The sequence below is a fragment of the Heterodontus francisci genome, chromosome 1, assembly GCF_036365525.1.
Source record: "Heterodontus francisci isolate sHetFra1 chromosome 1, sHetFra1.hap1, whole genome shotgun sequence".
NCBI lineage: Eukaryota > Metazoa > Chordata > Chondrichthyes > Heterodontiformes > Heterodontidae > Heterodontus > Heterodontus francisci.
Window position 1 is genome coordinate 114,610,148 of NC_090371.1, and position 26,277 is coordinate 114,636,424.

At 43.9% G+C, this 26,277-nt stretch overlaps 1 protein-coding gene across 4 annotated transcripts in view; it reads right to left on the reverse strand.

The window, feature by feature from the left end:
• Positions 1-26,277, reverse strand: part of micu3a (mitochondrial calcium uptake family, member 3a) — a 326,674-nt gene that overhangs the window by 154,610 nt on the left and 145,787 nt on the right. For all 4 annotated transcript variants that reach the window (XM_068034806.1, XM_068034798.1, XM_068034814.1 and 1 more), the window contains one exon: positions 25,535-25,617. In XM_068034806.1, coding sequence (XP_067890907.1) covers positions 25,535-25,617 — 83 coding nt within the window. The remainder of the gene's footprint in view (positions 1-25,534; positions 25,618-26,277) is intronic.

The following is a 26,277-nucleotide window of genomic DNA, read 5'->3' on the forward strand; positions in this document are numbered from 1 at the left end:
TAATCAGGAAAGCTTTGCAGGTTTGGTTGGCTCCAAGATGACAATGGGAAATTAGAACATAGGGCTGAATTTTACCAGCCCCTTGACGGCGTGGGTTGCAGCTGGGGGGGGCCGGTAAAATTCTGCGGGGAGAGGCCCGCCTCGACCCGTGACATTGAGAAGGGCCCGCCGAATGTTATCGACGGCGGGGAGACCTTGTCGTGGCTCCTCCCCCCCCCTGCTGCCTGGTGGCGGGCCCTACACCTTACTATTCAAATGAGCAGTAATGATATGTAAATACACTTACCTATTGGTGGCCCACGCCAATTTTATGGCTCCCGTTCGTAACTCGCGCGTCTTTGAAACTCCGTATGGAGTTCCGAGGTGGGAACCTGGTTGGGAGGGGGGGGGGAGGAATAAAATTTTCAGGTCGGGAGTGTTGGGGGACTGGGGAAAACAATTTTTATTGGATGTGGGGATGGTGGGAAGGAACTGAAGGGCAAAAGTTAGAAGATTGGGGGGGAAAGTTCGGGTAGGGAATAAGGCAAGCTTCGCAAATATCGGGCAGTGAAATGAACATTGGGGGGTTGGGGAAGGGCCTCCGTCTCCTAATTATTTATGAAAAACATATTAGGTAAAATACATCTTTAAAAATTTAAATCTGTGTTAAGGGCTTAAAACCCTTTACAAATGACGCCGCGGCTGCACGGTGTTGCCGGACGCCATTGCCGGGGGCATGACGGCTGGCCTCTCTATTTAAATTAGCCGCCGCACATAATATTGTGGGGACTGTGTGGCGGCAATTCCATGTTGGAAGACCGCTGAGTTCAAAGCGCGCCGCTTTGGAGTGCAGCGTGTGAATAAAATCCAGCCCATAGTTAATCCTCTGTGACAGATGCAGTACCTGATACATCAGCCATGCAGGTTTACAGTATTTTAGGGAAGTTATATTGAACCTTTATAAAGCTCTGGTTAGGCCACAACTAGGGGACTGTGTCCAGTTCTGCTCACCACACTTTAGGAAAGATGTGAGAGTCCTTAACAGGGTACAGAGGAGATTTACCAGAATGGTTCCAAGGACGAGGGATTTTAGCTACAAGGTTAGGTTGGAGAAGCTGGAGTTGCTCTCCTTGGAGCAAAGGAGATTGAGAGTAAATTTGATAAAGGTGCACAAGATTATGATAGGTTTGTATAGGGTAAACAAAGAAAAGCTGTTCCCATTAGCTGATGGTACAAGGACTAGGGGGACACAGATTTAAGATTTTGGGCAGGAGATGCAAGGCAGATGTGAGGACAATCTTTTTTACGCAGCATAAGGTAATGATCTGGAACATGCTGCCTACGAGGGTTATGGAAGCAGAGATAAGTGATTTCAAAAGGAAACTGGATGGGCAATTGAGGGAAATAAACTTACAGTGCTACGTGGATAGAGCCAGCGAATGGGACTGATTGGATTGCTCTACAGAGAGCCAGGATGGACTTGATGGCCCGAATGACCTCCTTCTGTGCCATTATGACCCAATGTTGATTATTTGCCAATCAGTTTGGCTCACTGGAGCAGCAAAATCTATAACCAGGGACCAGAGTTTCCACATTTTCCCCTGCTCCAGATAACCTTGCAAACTGATGACCTAAAATAATTAGGATGATTCTACCCCAGCAGTACCTCTACAGTTTTGGAGGTCACTAAGCATTAATACTAGACATATGTGTCTTAGGTTTCTGGGCTTAGGAATGTGAAGCATGTTCCTATGAGAAGAAAGTGTGAACTCCACGTTGGACCAATGGCAAATCTACTGAGGTGGATTTCTCCGTTGTTTCGTTTGGAAATTCTCAAACATTGTAATGGACTTACACACACGTCAAGCACATGGCTAACAAAAAGAAAATCTTGCTAATAGGGATGTGCCATCAGCAGCTCAACCTGAGTCTTTTAAGACTTAGAATTTATTATGAACATGAGTAGACCATTCCACCCCCTCAAACATGTTCCACTGTTCAATTAGATTATTCCTGATTTACACCTTAACCTCATTTTCCCTTGCCTGAATTCCACAGGGTAGTGTCCTAGGCCCAACTATCTTCAGCTGCTTCATCAATGACCTTCCCTCCATCACCAGATCAGAAGTGGGGATGTTCGCTGAGGATTGCACAATGTTCAGCACCATTCGTAACTCCTCAGATACTGAAGCAGCCCGTGTCCAGATGCAGCAAGACCTGGACAACATCCAGCCTTGGACTGATCAGTGGCAAGCAACATTTGTGCCACATAAGTGCCAGACAATGACCATCTCCAACAACAGAAAATCTAACCATATCCCCTTGATGGCATTACCATCGTTGAATCCCCCACTATCAACATCGTGGGGGTTACCATTGACCAGAAACTGAACTGGACCAGCTGTGGCTACAAGAGCAGGTCAGAGGCTGGGAATTCTGTGGCGAGTAACTCACCTCTTATCTCCCCAATGCCTGTCCACCATCTACAAGGCACAAGTCAGGAGTGTGATGGAATACTCTCCACTTGCCTGGATGGGTGCAGCTCCAACAACACTCAAGAAGCTCAACACCATCCAGGACAAAGCAACCCACTTGATTGGAACCCTATCCAACACCTTCAACATTCACTCCCTTCATCACCAATGCACAGTGGCAGCAGTGTATACCATGTAGAAGATACACTGCCGCAACTCACCAAGGCTCCTTCAACAGCACCTTCCAAACCCACGACCTCTACCACCTAGAAGGACAAGGGCAGCAAATGCATGGGAACACCATCACCTGCAAGATCCCCTCCAAGTCACACACCATCCTGACTTGTAACTATATCACCATTCCTTCACTGTCTCTGGGTCAAAATCCTGGAACTCCCTAACAGCACTGTTGTTGTACCTACATCCCAAGGATTGCAGCAGTTCAAGAAGGCAGCTCACCACCACCTTCTCAAGGGCAATTAGGGATGGGCAATAAATGCTGGCCTAGCCAGCGACGCCCACAACCCATGAATTAATGAAAAAAACAAATATTTATCAATCTCAGTCTTGAAAGCTCCAATTCTCCCAGCATTCACAGCTTTTGGGGTGAGAATGAGATTTCTACTACCCTTTCTCTAAAAGAAATGCTTCCTGATTTCACTTCTATATGGCATAGTTCTAATTTTAAGATTACATTCCCTTGTTCTGAATCCCCCACCAGAGCAAATAGTTTCTCTGTATGTTCCCATATTAAATCCTTATTTCATTTTAAACACTCCTTAATCTTCTATACTCAAGGGGAATATTGACATTGATTGAGAATCAGTCTGCATAAAAGTCTATTCGGAATTTACTAAATGTTCTGATAGTCAAAAAATAGGGGATGTGATCTTAAAATTAGAACTATGCCATTTAGGAGTGAAATCAGGAAGCTGTATTTGGAGGGTTTTTTTTGAAGAAAGTTGACTGAAACCAAGTGTAAGGTTTCGGGATATGATTTTCCACTGCTGTTTTGAGAAGCCGAACCTTACGATCAATGGAAGAATAAAGTAGATCAATGCACACGGGTTATGTTTTTACCTAAAAGGAAGCAAGGAATGGCCCTTGCACTTTCACTTCCACCAGAAGAAAGATCGGGGCAAAGTGTTCTCGGAGCTAGTGGCTCATCATTTGGACGATGAGGAAGGTTTGGACAAACTCTTGAAATTTATGGATAAAAGTTATATGAAAGATGACTTATTGAGTGCCTATGAGGTGTGGTTGTACTTTGATAAATTTAGAAAAATGGATGGTTCTTTCATAGAGGAATATATTATGGAGTTTAACCAACTATATGCAAGGTTGCAGCGAGTCTGCTTGGAAATTCCTAGATCAGTACTTGCCTTCAAATTGTTGGATTGTGCTAGGATATCGAACATGGATAGGCTCTTGGTATTAACCAGATTCAAAGAAAAAGATACAGGCTGGAATTTTACGCCACCTCAAAGATCGGGATGGTGGCAGGGGGATGGGGTAAAATAGAGCAGGAGGTTCTGGGGGCCCTTCCTGACCCGCTCCCGTCTCCGCCGCCACCTTGCGCAGGGCGGTGGGGGCGAAAAACGGCCCTCCCGCCCCAGGCCAATCAAGGCCCTTAAGCGGCGAGTCAACCAAAACTTACCTTTATTTCAGGCTCCCCAACATCTTTTCTTGACGCTGGGCTGTAGTCCCAGCAGTGACCACTGCTCTCGGTGGAAAATGTGATATCTGTAAAAAAAAACTGGAGGACACCATCACGATTCATCGTGAGTCTTCCATTAACAAGGGACTTTAATGAAACCGTAGCGATGGATTTGAAGGTATAGGATAAAGAAAAAAAACATTTTTATTCTACACTTCATAGACGTGGCGACTAGATTCAGTCTGTCAATGGTAATTTATTGTAAAGACAAAAAAGTAATAGTGGACAAGATAATGGAAAGGTGGATAGGAACGGGACTGGGAGCACCGGCTAGGTTTCTCACTGACAATGGAGGAGCATTTGCCAATGATAAGTTCAGGAGTATGTGTGAAAATATGAACATTGTAGCAATGCATACAGCAGCAGAAAGTCCTTTTAGTAATGGGATTTGTGAGAGAAATCATGCCGTGATTGACAAAATGCTCTGAAAAATTCTAGTAGACCAGCCAAATTGTAAATTGGTGACTGCTCTGACGTGGGCAGTGCATGTGAAAAACACGCTTCAAATGGTTGGGGGCTACAGCCCCCATCAATTAGTTTATGGCAGAAATCTGAAAATACCTTTGGCAATGTGGGATCATCCCCCAGCTTTAGAGGGGACTACAATTAGTTAAATTTTTGCGGAACATTTGAATGCCATGCATGCAGGGAGAAGAGCATTTATCAAGGTGGAAGTTTCAGAAAAAATCAGGGGAGCTTTGAGGGTATTGGATCAGGCCATCAGAAAAGAATTTTGGTCCTGGGGATATGGTGTATTACAAAAGAGAAGGGCAGAAAGAATCGAAAGGTTATATGCACAAAATGGCAACCTAACTGTTAAGAGTACATTCCTCGTAGCTTATTGGCACTTATTATACATTAACAAAATCTGAACAAATGATGGACACTGATGATGCACCATGTACTTCACATTGTTATGACCAGGTGAGAAAGGTGTCTAGGGGTCTTTTACTGTCTTCACCTGGTCTTATTGTAACAGGGTTTAATTTTAAACAGTGTTTGAGCTCCCCCTTTGGTGAATCCTTGCTCACCAGTTTCCAATTTTAAGGCAAAGAAATGAGCATAAACAGGCTTTCTTAGGTTTAAAGAAGAAAAGTGAAATTTATTAAACCTTAAACTTAAACTCTAATATGGTTAACACCTATGGATATACGACATGCCCAGGCTTGCATGCACACGCGATACACACATGCAAATAGAGTCAGAAAAGAGCAGAAGAAAAATAAAATGGAGAGGTTTGAGGCAATATCAGAAGAGTTTCATGTTTATTGTGCCTCGAGCTCACTGTAGTCTTTTTGTAAAGAGTCTTGCTTTTCGCTGAGGTCCAGTATTCTTCTTAAACCTTCTTCACTGTAGGAGACTTTTCTCTCGGTTTTCATGTGCCTTTAATGGTTTCCGAAGTTGGTGAGAGCGAAATGAGAGCAGACAGGAGAGAGGTGTTCTCAGTCCAGGAGAAAACAACTTTGCTGATTTTAAATTCCCTGTTGGAAGTTCAAATTCAAAAATCTTCAACAGTCAGCCAGTCATGTGACCAATGTCTGTGTATTTGGCCATCTTAGCAGTTAATCTTGAATGCTAGCCTTTCCACCTTCAAAGTCTGGCAATCAAAAGTCCACTGTGGATTAAATTGGAGCAGGGAATAGCTTCTTTATCCTTTCAAGTACTGTCTGCTGATATGCTAATGTCTGTCTCCAACCAAAGTCTCCAATTGTTTTTTAAAGCAAGTTCTTTCTTTACCATCAACAGTTTAAAATCAATGTTCACGTGGCGAAATTAGTTTTCCCCATTCTTGACAGGTGGGGGGGCTTGCCTGACAGCATGCACATATGTCAGACCTTCACAAGCAACAGATTGTGGCAGATAATGGGCTGAAGGAGAGTCGACCAAGTGATAGTGAAGATCCAGATAAGGCCATTTATCCCAAAGGTCAACTACCGAAAGCTGGGACTAGAGTGACATATATGCCAGAAGGGACTAGTGAATGGAGGGAAACCACCATTATAGGAAGGGTAGGAAAGGCCACAGGGAAATACAAACAAGACAAGGGACAGACCTATAGATTGGTAGAAGGAAGTAAAAATATGGAAGGCCAGAAAACATAGTACAAGTTCAGACAGTGGGCCTGAAGATGATCATGGTCCAAAGAAAAGGTCGCGAACTAGTGAAAGGAAGTCTGGTTGTAGGAGGGACAGGTCGAGTAGTAGTCATCCAGAAGGGATAGGAACTCTAGTAGGGGATGTGGTTTCACAAGAGCAAGGACCAGAGAGCAGGCGACGGGCGCCACAAGAAGTAGGAGCCCTTATGATAGAGAAGCTCTAGTGGCTACTAACAAGTTAGATGGTAAGTTGATAAAGGATGCTAAGTAAAAAGAGCTTGATGGTTGGAGAGAGTTTGGCGTATACACAGAGGTGCCAGATAGAGGACAACAAGCATTGTCCCAAAGATGGATCTGTACAGAGAAAGTACTTCCCGACGGCATGTATAAAGCAAAGGCCAGACTTGTAGCTCGGGGATTTGAGGAATGACTAGGCGACCAGGAAGTTAGAGTGGACTCCCCAACAGCAGGAAAAGCAAGTTTGAGGATTTTCCTAGCCCTTTTAGCGACATACTCATAGGAATGCAAGTTAATTGGCATCAAAGCAACATTTTTACAAGGGGAGAAATTTCAAAGGGAAGTTTTTTAAAGACATCAAAGGAAGCTGGAGATATAGAAGGGGCATTATGGAAGCTAAACAAGTGTGTTTATGGGCTAAATGATGCATCCAGGGTGGGGTATTTTTCAGTTAGGTCCGTCCTACTAAAAGTTGGTTGTATTCAACTAAAGGTGAATCCAGCAATGTTTTATCGGTACTATGAAGAAAAACTAGTGGGTGGCGCAGTGGTTAGCACCGCAGCCTCACAGCTCCAGCGACCTGGGTTCAGTTCTGGGTACTGTCTGTGTGGAGTTTGCAAGTTCTCCCTGTGACCGTGTGGGTTTCCGCCAGGTGCTCCGGTTTCCTCCCACAGCCAAAGACTTGCAGGTTGATAGGTAAATTGGCTATTGTAAATCACCCCTAGGTGGTAGGAGAATGGTGGGGATGTGGTAGGGAATATGGGGTTAATGTAGGATTAGTATAGATGGGTGGTTGTTGGTCAGCACAGACTCAGTGGGCCAAAGGGCCTGTTTCAGTGGTGTAACTCTAAATTTAAAAAAAATTTTCTTGATGCTTGTGGACGATTTTCTGCGGGGAGGATCTGAGGCATTTGAGAAATTTGTGGTAGATAAAGTTCTGCAGGAATTTAAAATTGGAAGTCGGGATCCGGAGCTTTTAAACATATAGGGTTGAATATTAGGCAGACTAAGTTGGGGTAACCCTAAATCAACAGTCTTATCTACAGAATGTTAATAGGATCCCAATAAATCGGGCCAGATCCTCACAAAAGGAAGACTCTGCAACCAAGGAAGATGTACACCAGATAAGGAGCTTAATCGGGCAGTTGAATTGGTTGTGTACACAAACTAGGCAGGATGCTTGCTATGATGTATTAGAATTGAGCACCATGCTGAAACATGCTACTGTTGGGGAGGTGCAGAAAGCAAATAAGACATTGAAGAAATTGAGTTTTGACAAATGTACACTCAAGTTTCCAGTCTTGGGTGACCCACAAGAAATGAAATTGGTCATTTTTAGTAACGCCCCACATGCTAATATTCCTGATGGTTATTCGAGCTCAGCAGGGTTCATTATATTTTTGGTGGGAAGAAATGATAACTGTTGTCTGTTAGCCTGGGAACTGAAGAAAATAAAGAGGATAGTTAAAAGCACCTTAGCTGCTGAGAGACTTGCACTGTTAGAAGCGATAGATATGAATATGTATTTATCGAGTATTTTAGAGGAACTCATATAAGGGGCAATTGGAGAAGAGTTTTCCTATAGAATGCTACATAGATAACCATTCTCTCAGGGACAATGTCCATTCAACAAAAAGTGTTGCAGAAAAGAGGTTGAGGATTGATCTCATGAGTATAAAAGAAATGTTGGAAAAAAAAGAAATTTCCAAAATAAAATGGGTTGAATCAAGTCATCAGTTGTCAGATTGTTTTACTAAGAGTGGTGCTTGTTTGAAAAAACTGTTGGATGTCCTCGAAGAGGGCTGTCTCATGTTATAAGAAGTCAGAAAAACGTGGAATTTTTTTTAACGATAAGATCGCTCTTTCTTTAAACAAGTTTTTTTGAAGCTGGAATATACAGCATGCTAATGGCTGGTGCTGTTGAAAGTTAATGATCAGTAATGTAAAGAAAAATGTGTCATTATTTTGTTTTTTTTATTTCTTTTTCATCCACGGAGAAGACTCGGAGGGCGGAATTCCGGACCGGTAAGTATAAAAAACTTACCTCGGGTAAAAAAAAATAGAAAAAGTGACGTCACAGGAAAGCTGTGACCTGATTGGCTGGTAGGGAATTTGCACTGAATTTGAAAATAAAACATTGATAAAAATTGATTAAAACCCTAATTAATAAGTAGAGTAACTAAACCAGAGGGAGGAGATTATTGTATTTAGTTAGCATTTAATATTTATAGTAGAAATCTAGCACCACGGACCATATAGGTAATTGTAACATAATTTAGTAAGGATTTAATAAGTATTTATTTATTTTAAATTAATTTATTAATTAGTGCTAGAAATGTCAGTTAGAGGGGTGAAGTGCTTCACTTGTGAGATGTGGGAGGTCCGTGACGCTTCCAGCGTTCCGGACGACTACATCTGCAGCAAGTGTATCCAGATGCAGCTCCTCACAGGCCACATGGATCGGTTGGAGCGGCAACTGGATGCACTTAGGAGCATGCAGGTGGCAGAAAGTGTTATAGACAGGAGTTTTAGGGAAGTGGTTACACCCAAAGTGCAGGCAGATAGATGGGTGACTGCTAGAAGGGGCAGGCAGTCAGTGTAGGAATCCCCTGTGGCTGTCCCCCTCTCTAACAAGTATACTGTTTTGGATACTGTTGGGGGGGGTATGGCCTATCAGGGGAAAACAACAGTAGCAGCCAGAGCAGTGGCACCACGGTTGGCACTGTTGTTCAGCAGGGAGGAACAAAGCGCAGAAGAGCAATAGTTACAGGGGACTCTATAGTCAGGGGCACAGATAGGAGCTTCTGTGGACGTGAAAGAGACTCCAGGATGGTATGTTGCCTCGCTGGTGCCAGGGTCAAGGATGTCTCTGAACGGACAGGGGGCATGCTGAAGGGGGAGGGTGAACAGCCAGAGGTTGTGGTACACATCGGTACCACCTACATAGGCAGGAAGAGTGATGAGGTCCTGCAGGGGGAGTTTAGGGTGTTAGGTAGAAAGTTAAAAGACAGGACCTCCAGGGTTGTAATCTCGGGATTACTCCCTGTGCTACGTGCCAGTGAGGCTAGAAATAGGAAGACAGTGCAGCTAAACACGCGGCTGAACAGCTGGTGTAGGAGGCAGGGTTTCAGATATCTGGATCATTGGGATCTCTTCAGGGACAGATGGGACCTGTACAAGAAGGACGGGTTGCATCTAAACTGGAGGGGCACAAATATCCTGGCTGCGAGGTTTGCTAGCGTCACTCGGGAGGGTTTAAACTAGTGTGGCAGGGGGGGTGGGAACCAGAGCAGTAGGACAGCAGGTGAAATAAATGAGGGGGAACTAGTAAATATACAGGGCATTGGTGAGACCACAACTGGAGTACTGTGTACAGTATTGGTCTCTTTCTTGCAGGAAAGATGTAAATGCATTGGAAGCAGTTCAGAGAAGGCTCACTAGACAAATACCTGGAATAAGCAGGTTGTTTTATGAGGAAAGGTTGGACAGGCTAGGCTTGTATCCGCTGGAGTTTAGAAGAGTAAGAGGGGACTTGATTGAAGCAGATAAGATCCTGAGGGGTCTTGACAGGGTGGATGTGGAAAGGATGTTTCCTCTTTTGGGAGAATCTAGAACAAGGGGTCACGATTTAAAAATAAGGGGTCGCCCATTTAACACAGAGATGAGAAATTTTTCCTCTCAGAGGGTCGTGACTCCTTGGAACTCTCTTCCTCAAAATGTGGTGGAAGCAGAGTGTTTAAATATTTTTAAGGAAGAGGTAGATAGATTCTTGATAAGCAAGGGGTGAAAGGTCATGGGGGGGGGGGGGTAGGCCTGACGCTACAATAAGATTGGCCATGATCTTAGTGAAGGGCAGTGCAGGCTCGAAGGGCCGAGTGGCCTACTCCTGCTCCTAATTCGTATGTTCGTATATTCGTATGTGTGTTCGAGTTCTCAGCAGCAGCAAGTTGCCGAGGAGCACTGGACAGTTTTCAGTAGGACGGACAGAGAGGACTCAATACAAACCAAAATAAAAGCAGAAATCTCTGGTAACTTGTTGCCAAGTCAATCAGCATATCGAATAAGAAAGGACAGGCTAACATTTAAAGTGTGGAACCTTTATTTAGTCACTCTTCCTATCTATCCTTCATTGGCTTAGAGTTTAATTCTCCTGATTAGGAGGTGTCACTGCATTAAAGGTGTGATATAAATGGAAGCTTTTGTCACTTTTAGAACTCACTGGATCTGCACCTGGGATGGTACCCTGTCTTTTCCCTTTGGGGAAGTTTATGGACCTTCTGCCTAACTTCAGCACCCACCATTTTGGTGCTGAATTCCCGTTTTTGCACGTTTTGTTCCATGACATTTCACCAGGCAGTTGTGCTCAGTGAAAAGAAGTAGCCTTCATATCTGTGAGCTCTTGACAAGGGTTTGCTCAGAGGCGGGAGGTTCATGCAGACTGCACAGCCCAATGCCAATGACAAGGGAACAAGACGAAATGGTACCAAGCTTCACGGAGCTTAGCGTGACCAGCGAGGAGCTGCAGGGGAGGCAGTGGTAATGTCACTGGACTAGTAATCCAGAGGCTCAGGCTAAAGCTCTGTGGACATGGGTTCGAATCCCACCATGACAAATTTGAATTAAGAAATAAAAAGCTAGTCTAATGGTGACCATGAAATCAATGTTGATTGTTGTTAAAAACCCATCTGGTTCCCATCATCAAGCAGCAGCAGAATTGTATTCACCCACAATCTGTAATCTCATGGCCTGGAATATCCCCTACTCTAACATTACCATCAAGCCGGGGGACCAACCCTGGTTCAATGAAGAGTGCAAGAGGGCAATCCAGGAGCAGCACCAGGCATACTTAAAAATGAGGTGTCAACCTGGTGAAGCTACATCACAGGACTACTTGCATGCCAAATAGCTGAAGCAGCATGTGATAGACAGGGCTAAGCAATCCCACAACCAACAGATCAGATCTAAGCTCTGCAGTCCTGCCACATCCAGCCATGAATGGTGGTGGACAATTAAACAACTAACAGGAGGAGGAGGCTCCACAAATAGCCCCATCCTCAATGATGGGGGAGTCCAGCACATCAGTGCAAAAGATAAGGCAGAAGCATTTGCATCCATCTTCAGCCAGAAGTGCCAAGTGGATGATCCATCTCGGCCTCCACCTGAGGTCCCCAGCATCACAGATGCCAGTCTTCAGCCAATCTGATTCACTCCACGTGATATCAAGAAACGGCTGAAGGCACTGGATACTGCAAATGCTGTGGGCCCTGACAACATTCTCGCAATAGTACTGAAGACCTGTGCTCCAAAACTAGCCACGCCCTTAGCCAAGCTGTTCCAGTACAGCTACAACACTGGCATCTACCTGGCAATGTGGAAAATTGCACATGTATGCCATGTCCACAAAAAGGAAGACAAATCCAACCAGGCCAATTACCGCCCTATCTGTCCACTCTCGATCATCAGCTAAGTGATGGAAGGGGTCATCATCAGTGCTTCAAAGCGGCACTTGCTTAGCAATAACCTGCTCAGTTTGGGATCCGCCAGGGCCACTCAGCTGCTGACCTCATTACAGTCTTAGTCCAAACATGGACAAAATAACTGAACTCAAGAGGTGAGGTGAGAGTGACTGCCCTTGACATCAAGGTATCACTTGACCAAGTATGGCATCAAGGAGCCCTAGCAAAACTGGAGTCCATGGGAATAAAGGGGAAAACTCTCCACTTGTTGGAGTTTTACCTGGCACAAAGGACATTGATTGTTGTTATTGGAGGTCAATCATTTATGCCCCAGGACATCACCACAGGAGTTCCTCAGGGTAGTGTCCTAGGCCCAAACATCTTCAGCTGCTTCATCAATGGCCTTCCCTCTATCATAAGGTCAGAAATGGGGATGTTCGCTGATGATTGCACAATGTTCAGCACTATTCACAAATCCTCAGATACTAAAGCAGTCTGTGTCCATTTGCAGCAAGACCTAGATAACATCCAGGCTTGTGCATATAAGTGGCAAGTAACATTTATGCCACACAAGTGCCAGGCAATGACCATCTCAAAGAAGAGAGAATGTAACCATCTCCCCTTGATGATCAGTGGCATTACCATCACTGACTACCCCACTATCAACATCCTGGGGGTATCATTGACCAGAAGCTGGACTGGATCAGCCACATAAATATTGCAGCTACAAGAGCAGGTCAGGGGCTAGGAATTCTGTGGTGAGCAATTCATCTCTCATCTCCCCAATGCCTGTCCACCATCTACAAGGCACAAGTTGGAGTGTGATGGAATACTCTCCACTTGCCTGGATGGGTGCAGCTCCAACAACACTTCAGAAGCTCGACACCATCCAGGACAAAGCAGCCCGTTTGTTTGGCACCCCATCCACCACCTTCAACATTCACTCCCTCCACCACCAACGCACAGTGGCAGCAGTGTGTACCACCTACAAGATACACTGCAGCAACTCACCAAGGCTCCTCCATCAGCACCTTCCAAAACGGCAACCTTTACCACCTAGAAGAAGGGCAGCAGATGCATGGGAATACCATGACCTGCAGGTTCACCTCCAAGCCACTCACTATCCTGACTTGTAACTATGTTGCCATTCCTTCACTGTCGCTGGGCCAAAATCCTGGAACTTCCTTCCTAAAAGTACTGTTGATATACCTAAACCCCAAGGACTGCAACGGTTCAAGAAGGCAGCTCACCACCACCTTCTCAAGGGCAATTATGGGGAGGCGGTGGCGTAGTTGTATTGCCACTGGACTAGTAACTCAGAGACCCAGGGTATTTCTCTGGGGACATGGGTTCAAATCCCACCACAGCAGAAGGTGGAATTTGAATTCAATTAATAAATCTGGAATTAAAAGCTAATCTAATGACGGCCATGAAAACATTGTCGATTGTGGTAAAAACCCATCTGGTTCACTAATGTCCTCTAGGGAAGGAAATCTGCTGTCCTTACCTGGTCTGGCCGACATGTGACTCCAGACTCACAGCTATGTGGTTGACTCTTACATGCCCTCTGAAATGGCCTAGCAAGCCACTCAGTTGAATCTAACTGCTACACAGTCAATAAAAAGGAATGAAAGCGGACGGACCACCCAGCATCGACCGAGGCACTGGAAATGACAATGGCAAGCCCAGCACTGTCGACCCTGAAAAGTCCTCCTTACTAACATCTGGGGGCCTGTGCCAAAGTTGGCAGAGCTGTCCCACAGACTAGTCAAGCAACAGCCTGACATAGTCATACTCACGGAATCATACCTTACAGACAATGTCCCAGACACTGCCATCACCAGCCCCGGGTATGTCCTGTCCCACCGGCAGGACAGACCCACCAGAGGTGGTGGCACAGTGGTATACAGTAGGGTGGGAGTTGCCCTGGGAGTCCTCAACATCGACTCTGGACCCCATGAAGTCTCATGGCATCAGATCAAATATGGACAAGGAAACCTCCTGCTGATTACCACCTACCGCCCTCCCTCAGTACTCCTCCAATTTGAACACCACTTGAAGGAAGCACTGAGGGTGGCGAAAGCACAAAATGTACTCTGGGAGGAGGATTTCAATGTCCATCACCAGCAGTGGCTCGGTAGCACCACTACTGACCGAGCTGGCCGAGTCCTATGTGGCAGGTGGTGAGGGGACCAACAAGAGGGAAAAACATACTTGACCTTGTCCTCACCAATCTGCGTGCCGCAGATGCATCTGTCCATATAGTATTGGTAGGAGTGACCACCGCACAGTCCTTGTGGAGACGAAGTCCCACCTTCACATTGAGGATACCGTCCATCGTGTTGTGTGGCACTACCACTGTGCTAAATGGGATAGATTTCGAACGGATCTCGCAATGCAAAACTGGGCATCCATGAGGCGCTGTGCGCCATCAGCAGCAGCAGAATTGTACTCAAACACGATCTATAACCTCATGGCCCGGCATATCCCCCACTCTACCATTACCATCAAGCCAGGGGGCCAACCCTGGTTCAATGACGAGTGCAGGAGGGCATGCCAGGAGCAGCACCAGGCATACCTCAAAATGAGGTGTCAACCTGGTGAAGCTACAACGCAGGACTATCTGCGTGCCAAACTGCATAAGCAGCATGCGATAGACAGAGCTAAGCAATCCCATAACCAACGGATCAGATCGAAGCTCTGCAGTCCTGCCACATCCAGCCGTGAATGGTGGTGGACAATTAAACAACTAACTGCAGGAGGTGGCTTCACAAATATCCCCATCCTCAATGATCACATCAGTGCGAAAGATAAGGCAGAAGCATTTGCAACAATCTTCAGCCAGAAGTGCCGAGTTGATGATCCATCTCAGCCTCCTCCTGCAATCCCCAGCATCACAGATGCCAGACTTCAGCTAATTCGATTCACTCCACGTGATATCAAGAAACGACTAAAGGCACTGGATACTGCAAAAGCTATGGGCCCTGACAATATTCCGGCAATAATCCTGAAGACCTGTGCTCCAGAACGTGCCGCGCCCCGAGCCAAGCTGTTCCAGTATAGCTACAACACTGGCATCTACCCTGCAATGTGGAAAATTGCCCAGGTCTGTCCTGTACACAAAAAGCAGGACAAGTCCAACCCGGTCAATTACCACCCCATCAGCCGACTCTCAATCATCAGTAAAGTGATGGAAGGTGTCATCAACAGTGCAATCAAGCGGCACTTGCTTAGCAATAACCTGCTCAGTGACGCTCAGTTTGGGTTCTGCCAGGGCCACTCAGCTCCTGACCTCATGACAGCCTTGGTTCAAACATGGACAAAAGAGCTGAACTCAAGAGGTGAGGTGAGAGTGACTGCCCTTGACATCAAGGCAGCATTTGACCGAGTATGGCATCAAGGAGCCCTAACAAATCTGAAGTCAATGGGAATCAGGGGGGAAACGCTCCGCTGGCTGGAGTCATACCTAATGCAAAGGAAGGTGGCTGTGGTTGTTGGAGGTCAATCATCTGAGCTCCAGGACATCACTGCAGTAGTTCCTCAGGGTAGTGTCCTAGGCCCAACCATCTTCAGCTGCTTCATCAATGACCTTCCTTCAATCATAAGGTCAGAAGTGGGGACGTTCGCTGATGATTGTACAATGTTCAGCACCATTCGTGACTCCTCAGATACTGAAGCAGTCTGTGTAGAAATGCAGCCAGACCTGGACAATATCCAGGCTTGGGCTGATAAGTGGCAAGTAACATTCACGCCACACAAGTGCCAGGCAATGACCATCTCCAACAAGAGAAAATCTAACCATCTCCCCTTGACATTCAACGGCATTACCATCGCTGAATCCCCCACTATCAACATCCTAGGGGCTACCATTGACCAGAAACTGTACTGGAGTAGCCATATAAATACTGTGGCTACAAGAGCAGGTCTGAGGCTAGGAATCCTGTGGCGAGTAACTCACCTCCTGACTCCCCAAAGCCTGTCCACCATCTATAAGGCACAAGTCAGGAGTGTGATGGAATACTCTCCACTTGCCTGGATGGGTGCAGCTCCAATAGCACTCAAGAAGCTCGACACCATTCAGGACCATGCAGCCCACTTGATAGGCACCCCGTCTACAAATATTCACTCCCTCCACCACCGACACACAGTGGCAGCAGTGCGTACCATCTACAAGATGCTCTGCAGTAATGCACCAAGGCTTCTTGGACAGCACCTTCCAAACCCGCGACCTCTACCAACTCGAAGGACAAGGGCAGCAAATGCATGGGAACACCACCACCTGCAAGTTCCCCTCCAAGTTACACGCCATCCTGACTTGGAACTATATCGCCATTCCTTCACTGTTGCTGGGTCAAAATCCTGGAACTCCCTTCCTAACAGCACTGTGGGTATACCTACCCCAAATGGACTGCAGCGGTTCAAGAAGGCAGCTCACCACCACCTTCTCAAGGGCAATTAGGGATGGGCAATAAATGCTGACCTGGCCAGCAACGACCACATCTCAGGAACGAATAAAAAAAAAAATTAGGGATTGGCTATAAGTGCTGGCCTAGCCAAGGATGTTCACATCTCATGAACGAATAATCTGCCCAAGCATGGGCCCCATGAAACTTTGTTCCTGGCAGTGTGCAGCCATGCTTTGTGTTTGAATGCATGTTTAGTTTAGCCTTGGTGCTATATAGCAGCCATTCTGGAGAATGTGTAAATCTGGCATCTGCTTGCTCTTGAATGCAGCCTGTGGCTGACAGGCCAGAATGACTGATGTCGATGCATGTAGACAATGGGTGTTAGGCATCGTTTCCCCCCGGATACGGGGGAGGTACCAGAGGTTTTCAGAGTAGCAAATGTGACACCCTTATTCAAGAAAGGGTGTAAGGACAGTCCTAGCAACTGCATTCCAGTTAGTTTAACATCAGTGGTGGGTAAGGTTTTAGAAACAATAATCAGGGAAAATATCAACGGATACTTAGAGAGATTTGACTTAATTAAGGATAGCCAGCATGGATTTGTAAAAGGCAAATCATGCTTGACTAATCTAATTGAATTTTTTGATAAAGTAACAGAGAAGGTTGATGAAGGGAATGTGGTGGATGTTGTTTATATGGATTTTAAGAAAGCATTTGATAAGGCATCACATAAAAGGCTGGTTAATAAAATTGAGGCTCATGGAATAGGAGGGTCAGTGTCCAATTCGATAAAAAATTGGCTTCAGGACAGAAAACAGCGAGTCGTAGTAAATGGTTGTTTTTCAGACTGGAGGATGGTAGAGAGTGGTGTTCCCCAAGCGTCAGTGCTGGGACCACTGCTTTCATTTGCTATAAATAAATGACTCAGATCTTGGAATACAGAGTAGAATCTCAGAATTTGCTGATGACAACAAACTTGGAGATGCGGCAAACAGTGAAAATGATATGAATCGCTTATAACAGGACATAGATAGGCTAGCAGAATGGACAGAGAGGTGGCAGACTAATACTGACATGTGTGAGGTGATGCATTTTGGCAGAAAGAATAGGGAGAGGTAATATATACTTAATAGCACAGTTCTAAAGAGTGCAGAAACAAAGGGACCTGGGGATGCATGTGCATCGATCTTTGAAGGTGACAGGACATATTCAGAGAGTGGTTCGTAAAGCATATGGGATCTTGGGCTTCATAAACAGAGGCATGAGTGCAAAAACCTGGAAGTTATGCTGAATCTTTATAACGCTCTGGTTAGGCCCCAACTAGAGTATTGAGTCCAGTTCTGGTCACCACACATCAGGAAGCATTTTAGGGTCCTTGAGAGGGTGCAGAGGAGATTTACCAGAATGGTTCCAGTTATGGAGGATTTCAATTACAAGGTTAAGTCAGAAAAACTGGGGTTGTTATCCTTAGAACAAAGGAGATTGAGGGTAGATTTAATAGAAATTCAATCGAAAAATTATGACAGGCTGAGATAAGTTAGAGGAAAAACTGTTCCCATTGACAAATGGTACAAGGAGAAGGGGTCACAGATTGAAAGTTTTGGTGCAAAAGATGCAGGGGGAATATGAGGAAGCACTTTTTTTTTATGCAGTGGGTGGTAATGACCTGGAACACGCTGCCCACAAGGACGTTGGAAGTGGAGACGATCAATGAGTTCATGCAGAGGTTGGATGAGCAATTGAGAGAAATAGACTTGCAGGGCTATGGGGATCGAGCCAGGGAGTGGGACTGTCTGCATAGCTCCGTGGAGAGCCGGCATGGTCCTGATGGGCCGAATGGCTCATTCTGTGCCGTAAATGACTCTATGTCATTAAATCAGAATATTTTCCTGCAGGACAGGCAGACCCACAACCAAAGGGAGCAGACCGAGACAGGAGCTGGTGTCCCCAATCCTCGTCTCCTGACCACAGCAGAGAAGGCGGCAGCACAGATAGTTGGAGAGGTGTAAGGAACATACGGACAAGGAGCGGAAGTAGACCATTTGGCCCCTCTAGCCTTCTCCGCCATTCAATAAGATCACGGCTGCCCTGTTTGTGTTTCGAATTCCATACTCCCATCTACCCCAGATAACCTTAGATTCCCTTGCCTCACAAGAATCTATCTACCCCCATCTTAAAATTATTCAATGACCCTGCTTCCACCACCTTCTGAGGCAGAGAGTTCCAAAGTCGCACAACCCTCTGAGAGAAAAAAAATTCTCCTCATCTTTGCCCTAAAAGGGCGACCCCTAATTTTAAAACAGTGTCCCCGAGTTCTGAACTCACCCACAAGAGGAAACATCCTTTCCATATACACCTTGTCCAGACTGTTCAGGATCTTATAAACTTTAATCAAGTCTCCCCTCACTCTTCTAAACACCAGTGAAAACAAGCCCAGTCTGTACAACCTTTCCTCATAAGACAACCCGCTCATTCCAGGTATCATTCTAGTAAACCTCCTCTGAACCACTTCCAATGCATTTACATCCTTCCTTAAATAAGATGACCAAAACTGCACACAGTATTCAAGATGTGGTCTCACCAATGTCCTATATAACTGAAGCATAACATCCTTAACACCAATGTATCTACTACCTTATTAGCCACCTCTTTTAAGACCCTAGGATGAAGTCCATCAGGATCCGGGGACTTGTCAGCCCGCAGCTCCATCAGTTTGGTCAGTACCGTTTCCCTGGTGATTGTAATTTCACCAAGTTCCTCTCTTCCTTCCACCTCCTGATTTGCAGCTTTTGCCAGAAATTTTTTTGTATCCTCTATAGTGAAGACAGAAGCAAAATATTTGTTCATTGCATCCGCCATTTCCTTATTATCTACTATTAGCTTCCCATTCTCACTCTCTAGAAGACCAACACTCATTTTACTTACTCTTTTCCTTTTTAAATACCTGTAGAAACTCCTGTTATCCAATTTTACATTTCTAGCTAGCTTCCTCTCATACTCTAATTTCTTTCTCCTGATTAACCTTTTAGTCATTCTCTGCCGTTCTTGATATTCTGAGCAATCATCTGACCTGCCACTCATCTGTGCACAATTATATGCCTTTTCCTTAAGTTTGATGCTTTCTTTAACCTCTTTAGTTAACCATGGATGATGGGTCCTCCCCTTAGAGTTTTTCTTTATAGCAGTAATATACTTATCCTGAGTATTCTGAAACATCCCCTTGAATGTCTGCCACTGCTTCTCTATTGATCTATATCCCAGCTAGTAACCCAGTTCACTTCAGCTAGTTCAGCTTTCATGCCCACATAGTTGCCCTTATTCATGTGAGTCTTAGACTCACTCCTCTCTTTCAAACTGGATGTAAAATTCAATCATATTGTGGTCACTGCTACCTAGAGGTGCCTTTACACTGAGGTCATGTCCCTTCCTGCCATTCACTGACCTTCATTTCCCATATTACTATTCTGCTCTCCTGACTTGACTCTATCCCTTGGTTTGCTTCGTCTACCCAGGCTTGATCCCTCACCCTCCTTGTTTAGTTTAAAGCCCTCTCTACTTCCCTAGTTAGGCAATAACAGATGGTGAGGCAGGATCATCAAGATGTAAGGATGATGGATGAAGTGTCAACTTTGCAATTGCAACCACATGTGCACATAGGAGGATCCTGTAAAAATGTGACAACCTCATGTTATGATGATGCTTAATGTGCTTCTGGTTGTTTTCCACTGCAGATGCCCACACTTGAACGACAGGGCGCCATAAATTCAAAAACACCGCCTCTGAGGAAGATGACACCAATGCCCCAGATGATGCACCGTCACTGCCTCTTCTTCCACCTCTGCCAGCATAGATACATCCACATGGTCCACTGGGGGGTTTAAGATTAGAATCTGGGCCACAATCTGGTGGGCAAGGCACAGACACGTCCCAGCAGCAGAGGGAGCAAGTGCCAGCCGGGCCCCTTGACAATCGGAGAAGTGCTGGGGACCAGGCGCCTGCTCAGCCCCACAATGATGAGGATTCTCTGTTTGAGCTACAAGAAGTCTGCTAGAAGTGCGGCAATCTCATGAAGAAAATATGTCAGAAATTTCTGACGTCATGCGTGACTTTGCATGTGCCATGGAGGAGTCCATGCAAGCCAAGGCTTCTGCCATGTCCCAGGTATATGAGCGTATGGCTTCCTCAGTGGAGGGTTTGGCGAGCTCCATGGCGAGTCTGGTTGAGCACTCAACCCATATGCAATCTGAGCTACACTCCATCGCTGTGGCTATGGGCTTCATGCAGCAGAGTCTGAACAAGAAGGGGACGAGGAATCTGGATCTTCCTCCAGGTGACCGTTCCCTTCAGGGAGACAGGCAAGTGCCATAGTGCACCCAGATGGAGGAAAAGCACTTGCTAGCTACCCTAGGGCCTTCCTCTCAGGACACCCCCAGAGTAGGTGGCATCTTATCTTCTCCCCCGACAGTGACCCCTTATCTCCAGCAGGCGAGTCCAAGGGGTATGCTCAAGCACCAGTGCTGGAAACTCCCAGTAGGATGGACCCCTCAAGGCCCCAAACCTCCAGAGGTTGCCCGTCACGGTGGCAGCGCAATGAGTAGACTCCACCTCAGCTACTAATGTCGTGGTAGCACCAAGACGTAATGGTAGGAAACTCAAACTGAAGGAATTATAAGCACGAAGGTGGCACAGGTGTTTAAAATAGTTTTTCTGCAAATGTTGATATTTCTCAGGATGTCCTTCTCCTTGGCACTCTGGTGACTACTGATTAGGATGCACACCATCTGGATCTCTCTTGCCTCTCACCTTTCCAGATCTAATAAGGCCGTTGAAGTGATTCCGGCAGTACACCCAGTTCCTCCTCACCACTCCTCTGCTCCTCGTGTGCCACCTCCAGCCATGCTTTCTTGATGAGTCTTGGAGGCCTCTTGTTATCACTGGCAGGGAAAATAATGTTCCTCTGTGCACTCACTGCCTCCAGCAGGACTTCCAGCAAACTATCAGAAAATCGGGAGGGCTGTTTGCTGCCCTGAGACCGGGGGGCTTCGCTGCCCTCTGATCTGGTCGTGGCTTCATCTTCTTCATTCTTGCAATGGCTGCCGCTCACCCTTTAAATTAGGCCCACTTGTGTGTTGGTATCACCTCCCTCCTGCGTCCACCCCTGCAGATTGGGCAGTGAATGCGACTCACGGCCAATTAAGTGATTCCCATACAAAAAGTGCGAGGTGCACACGTTTTCATGTCATTGCAGGGTTGGGCGTCAGAAGTCATCACAACATAAGGGTCCTGATCCAGAAATTGAAATCCCACCCAACAAGTCAACAAGTCTGTCAGTTCCTTATTGTCCATTATAGTTTTGTCCGCATCTGCCTTTAATGAACTCATTCCCTTTTAGAGCTTATTTTCTCTTTATATAGTTATAAAATCTTTTGCCTTTTGCTTTGTTATCAATTGCAAGTATTTTTCGATTTCCCTTTTTGCACCTTATTATTTTCTTTGTATCCCCGTTGCTTTTTTATAGCTCTACTAGTCTGCTGGATTTCCACTTTTCCTTGCATTTGTTTTAGCTTGACAGTGGTTCTTATCTCATTTGTTGGCCATAGTTCATCAAGAACACAAGTGGAGCCTTTACCTTTTAGGGGTAGTTATTGGTTTTATGCCATATAATTCTTTGAATACTTCCCACTGTTTGTCTGTAGGTTGACATATTAAGAGTTCAGTCCAATTTACTGCAGTCAATTTATTTCTCACCACTTTGAACCTTGACTTCCTGCAATTTAAAACCTTGGATTATGGCTTTGCCTTCTCCCTCTGATCCCTAATGTTCAATTCAATCATATTATGGTTACTATTTCTAAAATCTTCCTTACATCAGATTGATAACTAATATCTATTTGTTACTAATCACTAAAATCTGATATGGCCTCTTCCCTTGTTGGTTCTAAAACATGGGAAACTAGTAGGCAAGTACCACAACTTCATGCCCTTGATGTGTTTGAATGCTGACTCTCTCAGTAAGGTGCTGGTATAACAAAGCTTTTGGAGGAGCAGAGCAATTCAGACTGCAACTTCCTGATTTCCGTGTTTAACTGTGCAAGTGCTTTACTCCTTAATAATCGTGATGTTTCACTGATAGTCTCACCGTTATTCTTGCCACAAATTCCAGGCCAATATTTCCCATCTTAGCTACATTGTTTTTGCTGCATGCTTTCCCTTATCTTCATATTTATACATTCTGCACTACATCACTGCTTTCAGGAGATGGGTAGTCTTGCATCCTTTACTGTTCTTTAATTCGACCCATGATGTTTTCAACTGCCTGATCATCCTTACTGAAATCTCTTCTTTCTATTGCTGTCATTATACTTTTATTATCAATGTTACTACTCCTCCTCCTACTTTCACAATTTTCCTGTCCATTCTAAAGATCATATAGCCTGGAATATTTAGCTCCGAATCATGCCCAGCTTGTACCCAGGTCTCAGTAATGGCTACACACCATACCCTTTAAGATGAATTTGTGCTTCTAACTCACTTGTTTTATTTCTTCTGTTACTTACACTTATGTACAGAACATTTATTTGACCAACTGTCCCCACCCTGTCCATATGTCCTGCTGGTCTTTTTTCCCCACACTTTTTGATTCGATGTTGGTTTTCCCCTCCTAGCTCCTAATTAGGTTAAATCTTTCCCCACTTACCCTTTCCACAAAGACATGACTGCCATCTTGTCTGTGTTACCTTCCTTTTCGACATTTACAGAAGTGTCCAGTAATATCAAAATGATTAAATTATATGCAATTAGGAATTTTTAGTCTTTATGCAAGTTTTAGTATTAGAAAAACAATAAAGCAAAACTATACATTTGAAAATATCAGTTTCCAATTCTACTCATTGCTATTAGTGTCATACATTCTTACATACAAGTAAATAGAAACTGAACCTTCTGTAGAAAATTATTTAAAACCATGTTTATCCCACTTGAGACACACCATCCTAACTTACATAGAACTCTGTGACTCAGTTAAGTGGTTTTGCCATCCATGGAACAAAAATTATATTTCATGGTCAAATATGGAGCAATCACTATTTAAGTACTATTTATAAAGGGCAGATGTTAAATGCTGCAGCCTGAAACTGTTCAAAATCACTTTGGTATTTTAGAGCTTACACCTGCCTTTAAGTAGACACATCCTTTTTTGATCCCCTCATAGAACAAAACCCTGCACCTGAAACAGGCCCCACCTACATCAATCTATATTTACCCACTTCAAAAATGAAATGAAAGAATAAAAAGGTAATCCTTAAATTGCACATATAAGTACAAGAAAATCATTTGAAACTGGATAAGTTTCATCAATTAAAGATCACAAATTTTTGTGCTGTAAACTGAAGAGCACATGTAAAAATTACCTTTCTTCAATTATCAGGGAATGTTTGTCAGCAACTAGAAGCCAATGCAGATTTTAAACTTACATTCTCACCTCTTCAGTTATGCATAAGGTTCATTCATGCAACAGATATATACAAAGTTAAAATCTAGTAAATCATACTATGTCAGTAATGATCCATGGAATTGGCATGGGTAAGGGGCATTTTTAGTTTATTTTAAATGAGGTTAAATATTATCCAGTCCTTGATCTGATCTCTATTAAACATTTTATCAAACAGTCTATGGATAGTAGAGAAAAAAATAAAATTCTGAAAATACATTGGGTGGGGGGGGCGGGGGGGTGGGGGGGGGGTTGGTGAAACGGGTCTATGCCAGCAGAGCAAAACCGGTTCATAGCGAATCGGCAGCCGATTTTTTTCACCGCGCCAGCTTTTATTTTCCATTGACTTGGAAAATATTGCCAAGACTTTTAATTTCAAACTAAGCAAAAATGACAGTGAGACTAGGAAACGCGTCTCCAAAAAGAGTTTGAACTACCATTCTGTGAACTTAAGTGGAAAGAATATTGGGTACAGTGAAAGGTAGACTGTCAGTTTACTACGAGCCCATTTCACGCTGCTAGCATAGATCAGTTTCACCCCCAACTAAATTTCACAGGAGAAAAACTGCATGTAGTTTCAACCATTGCATTATTCAAATTGTATTTGAGCCTGAAAAATGTACAGTACTTATTCATTACTATTGCACCAAGGAGGAGGATAGAGTTTCAGAGAAAGACTTCAAAATTGAGTCTTTATTGGAAAGAAAAAATTAAGGGGAATCTAACAGAGGTTTTGAAAATTATGAAAAGTTTGAAGTGGGTGAATGGTGAAAGATTGTTTCCAATGAACCAGGCATGAACTTAATTTAATCACAAGAAGAGATAAGCTGGAATAATTTTTTTTTACAGTTATTACAAGTGGCAATTGAGGCAGAGATTATGATGCCATTTAAAAGGGAATTGGATAAATATTTGAAAAGTAATATGAAAAGGTATAGGGAAATGATTGGAGCAGGTACTTTCAGTTGAAGATCCAGCATTGGTACAGGCCCAATGGCCTACAATTTCTATGACTCTGTTACCACAAATCAAATCGTGAACGCATGTTTCTGTGCTATCACAAATAAGGTCCACTTCAGAAGTTGGTTTCATGACTGTATTGTTCAAGATATGTGCAAACATCATCTTGGGTTGGTAAAGGAAGGGAACTCCATGACCCAAGACCATTGCTGCAAAAGTAAAGTTATTCCATGTACACCTTCCTTCTTCTATTCAGTGATACAAATTTGAGTTAACTGATCAATAATGCGTGTGCAGAGAGTAGAAAAAACAGCAAGCTGAAAATATAGCAGCAGGTCCATAAGCATATGAAATGAGACTAACATTTTGGAAACAGACCCTTTATAAGAATGGGAAAGGGCAGCCCTTATAAAAAGTAAAAAATGGAATGAATGCCATTGACAATAGTACTCAGTTTAACGAGAGAGGGAGTGTGTATGCGTGCCCATGCATGCAAGAGAGGAAAAGGATGACATGTGAAAACAATTAGCATAAATCTCAGATTATTTAAAATTAACTTCCAGTAGCGTTAACATGATATAAGACCTTTAATGAAGAATTCTTGATCATTATCAAAACTGGTCATCATTGTAAAGTTGAAATCCATAGAATTAAAAAAAAAATTCTTAACTCGTGTAATAAACTAAAATTGAGGTCAAAATAGACAGTGTAAAATACATACCACTAAGAACTCCTTCTTGTCCACCATTTCATTGCCATCAGTATCAAACATGTTGAAAGCTATTTTAAAACCTGCATGGGGTTCTGCAACATATATACAAAATACCAATACATTAGTTATAAAAGAACAACAACAAACATATGCAAAATGTATACTTCACGTTTCTGAGCTTCAATTCCTTTTTTAATTGTATAAATCTACAAGTGATGTAAGGGACAAAGCTTTAATTGATACAGTGTTCGAAATATTAAATAGGCATTTATGGTATAACAAAAGCTTATTTATATAGCACATTTAATGTAGTAAAATGTTCCAAGGCACTCAAGAGTGATATCGATGAAATCATATATAATACTATCAACTCATAAGAGACTAGGATAAGAAATTACAGGTAAACCTCCTTAAAAGTGTATGAAATTATAATGCAAACTGTGGTATGAACCAATAATGTAAAAGCAAGATTTTTTGTGTTTACGTTTATGACATTAAAATCTACCAAAAAGAAGCTTGAAGGTACAAATGTTATATTATGCATAAATGTATGTAAAAGGAATGTTGGTATTTTCTAGATATATGCTGTTTAAATGGACCATACTGCTTTCTCCTTCATGTCCTTTGGTTTATACTAATTTCCTGCTTCATTGAGGATATTTCATCGTTATTGAGTCTTTTTTTGTTAGAAGACATGCTGCTCAGTTTCCAGCACTTAAAATTATATTCAATCGTTGAGAAATATTACCAAC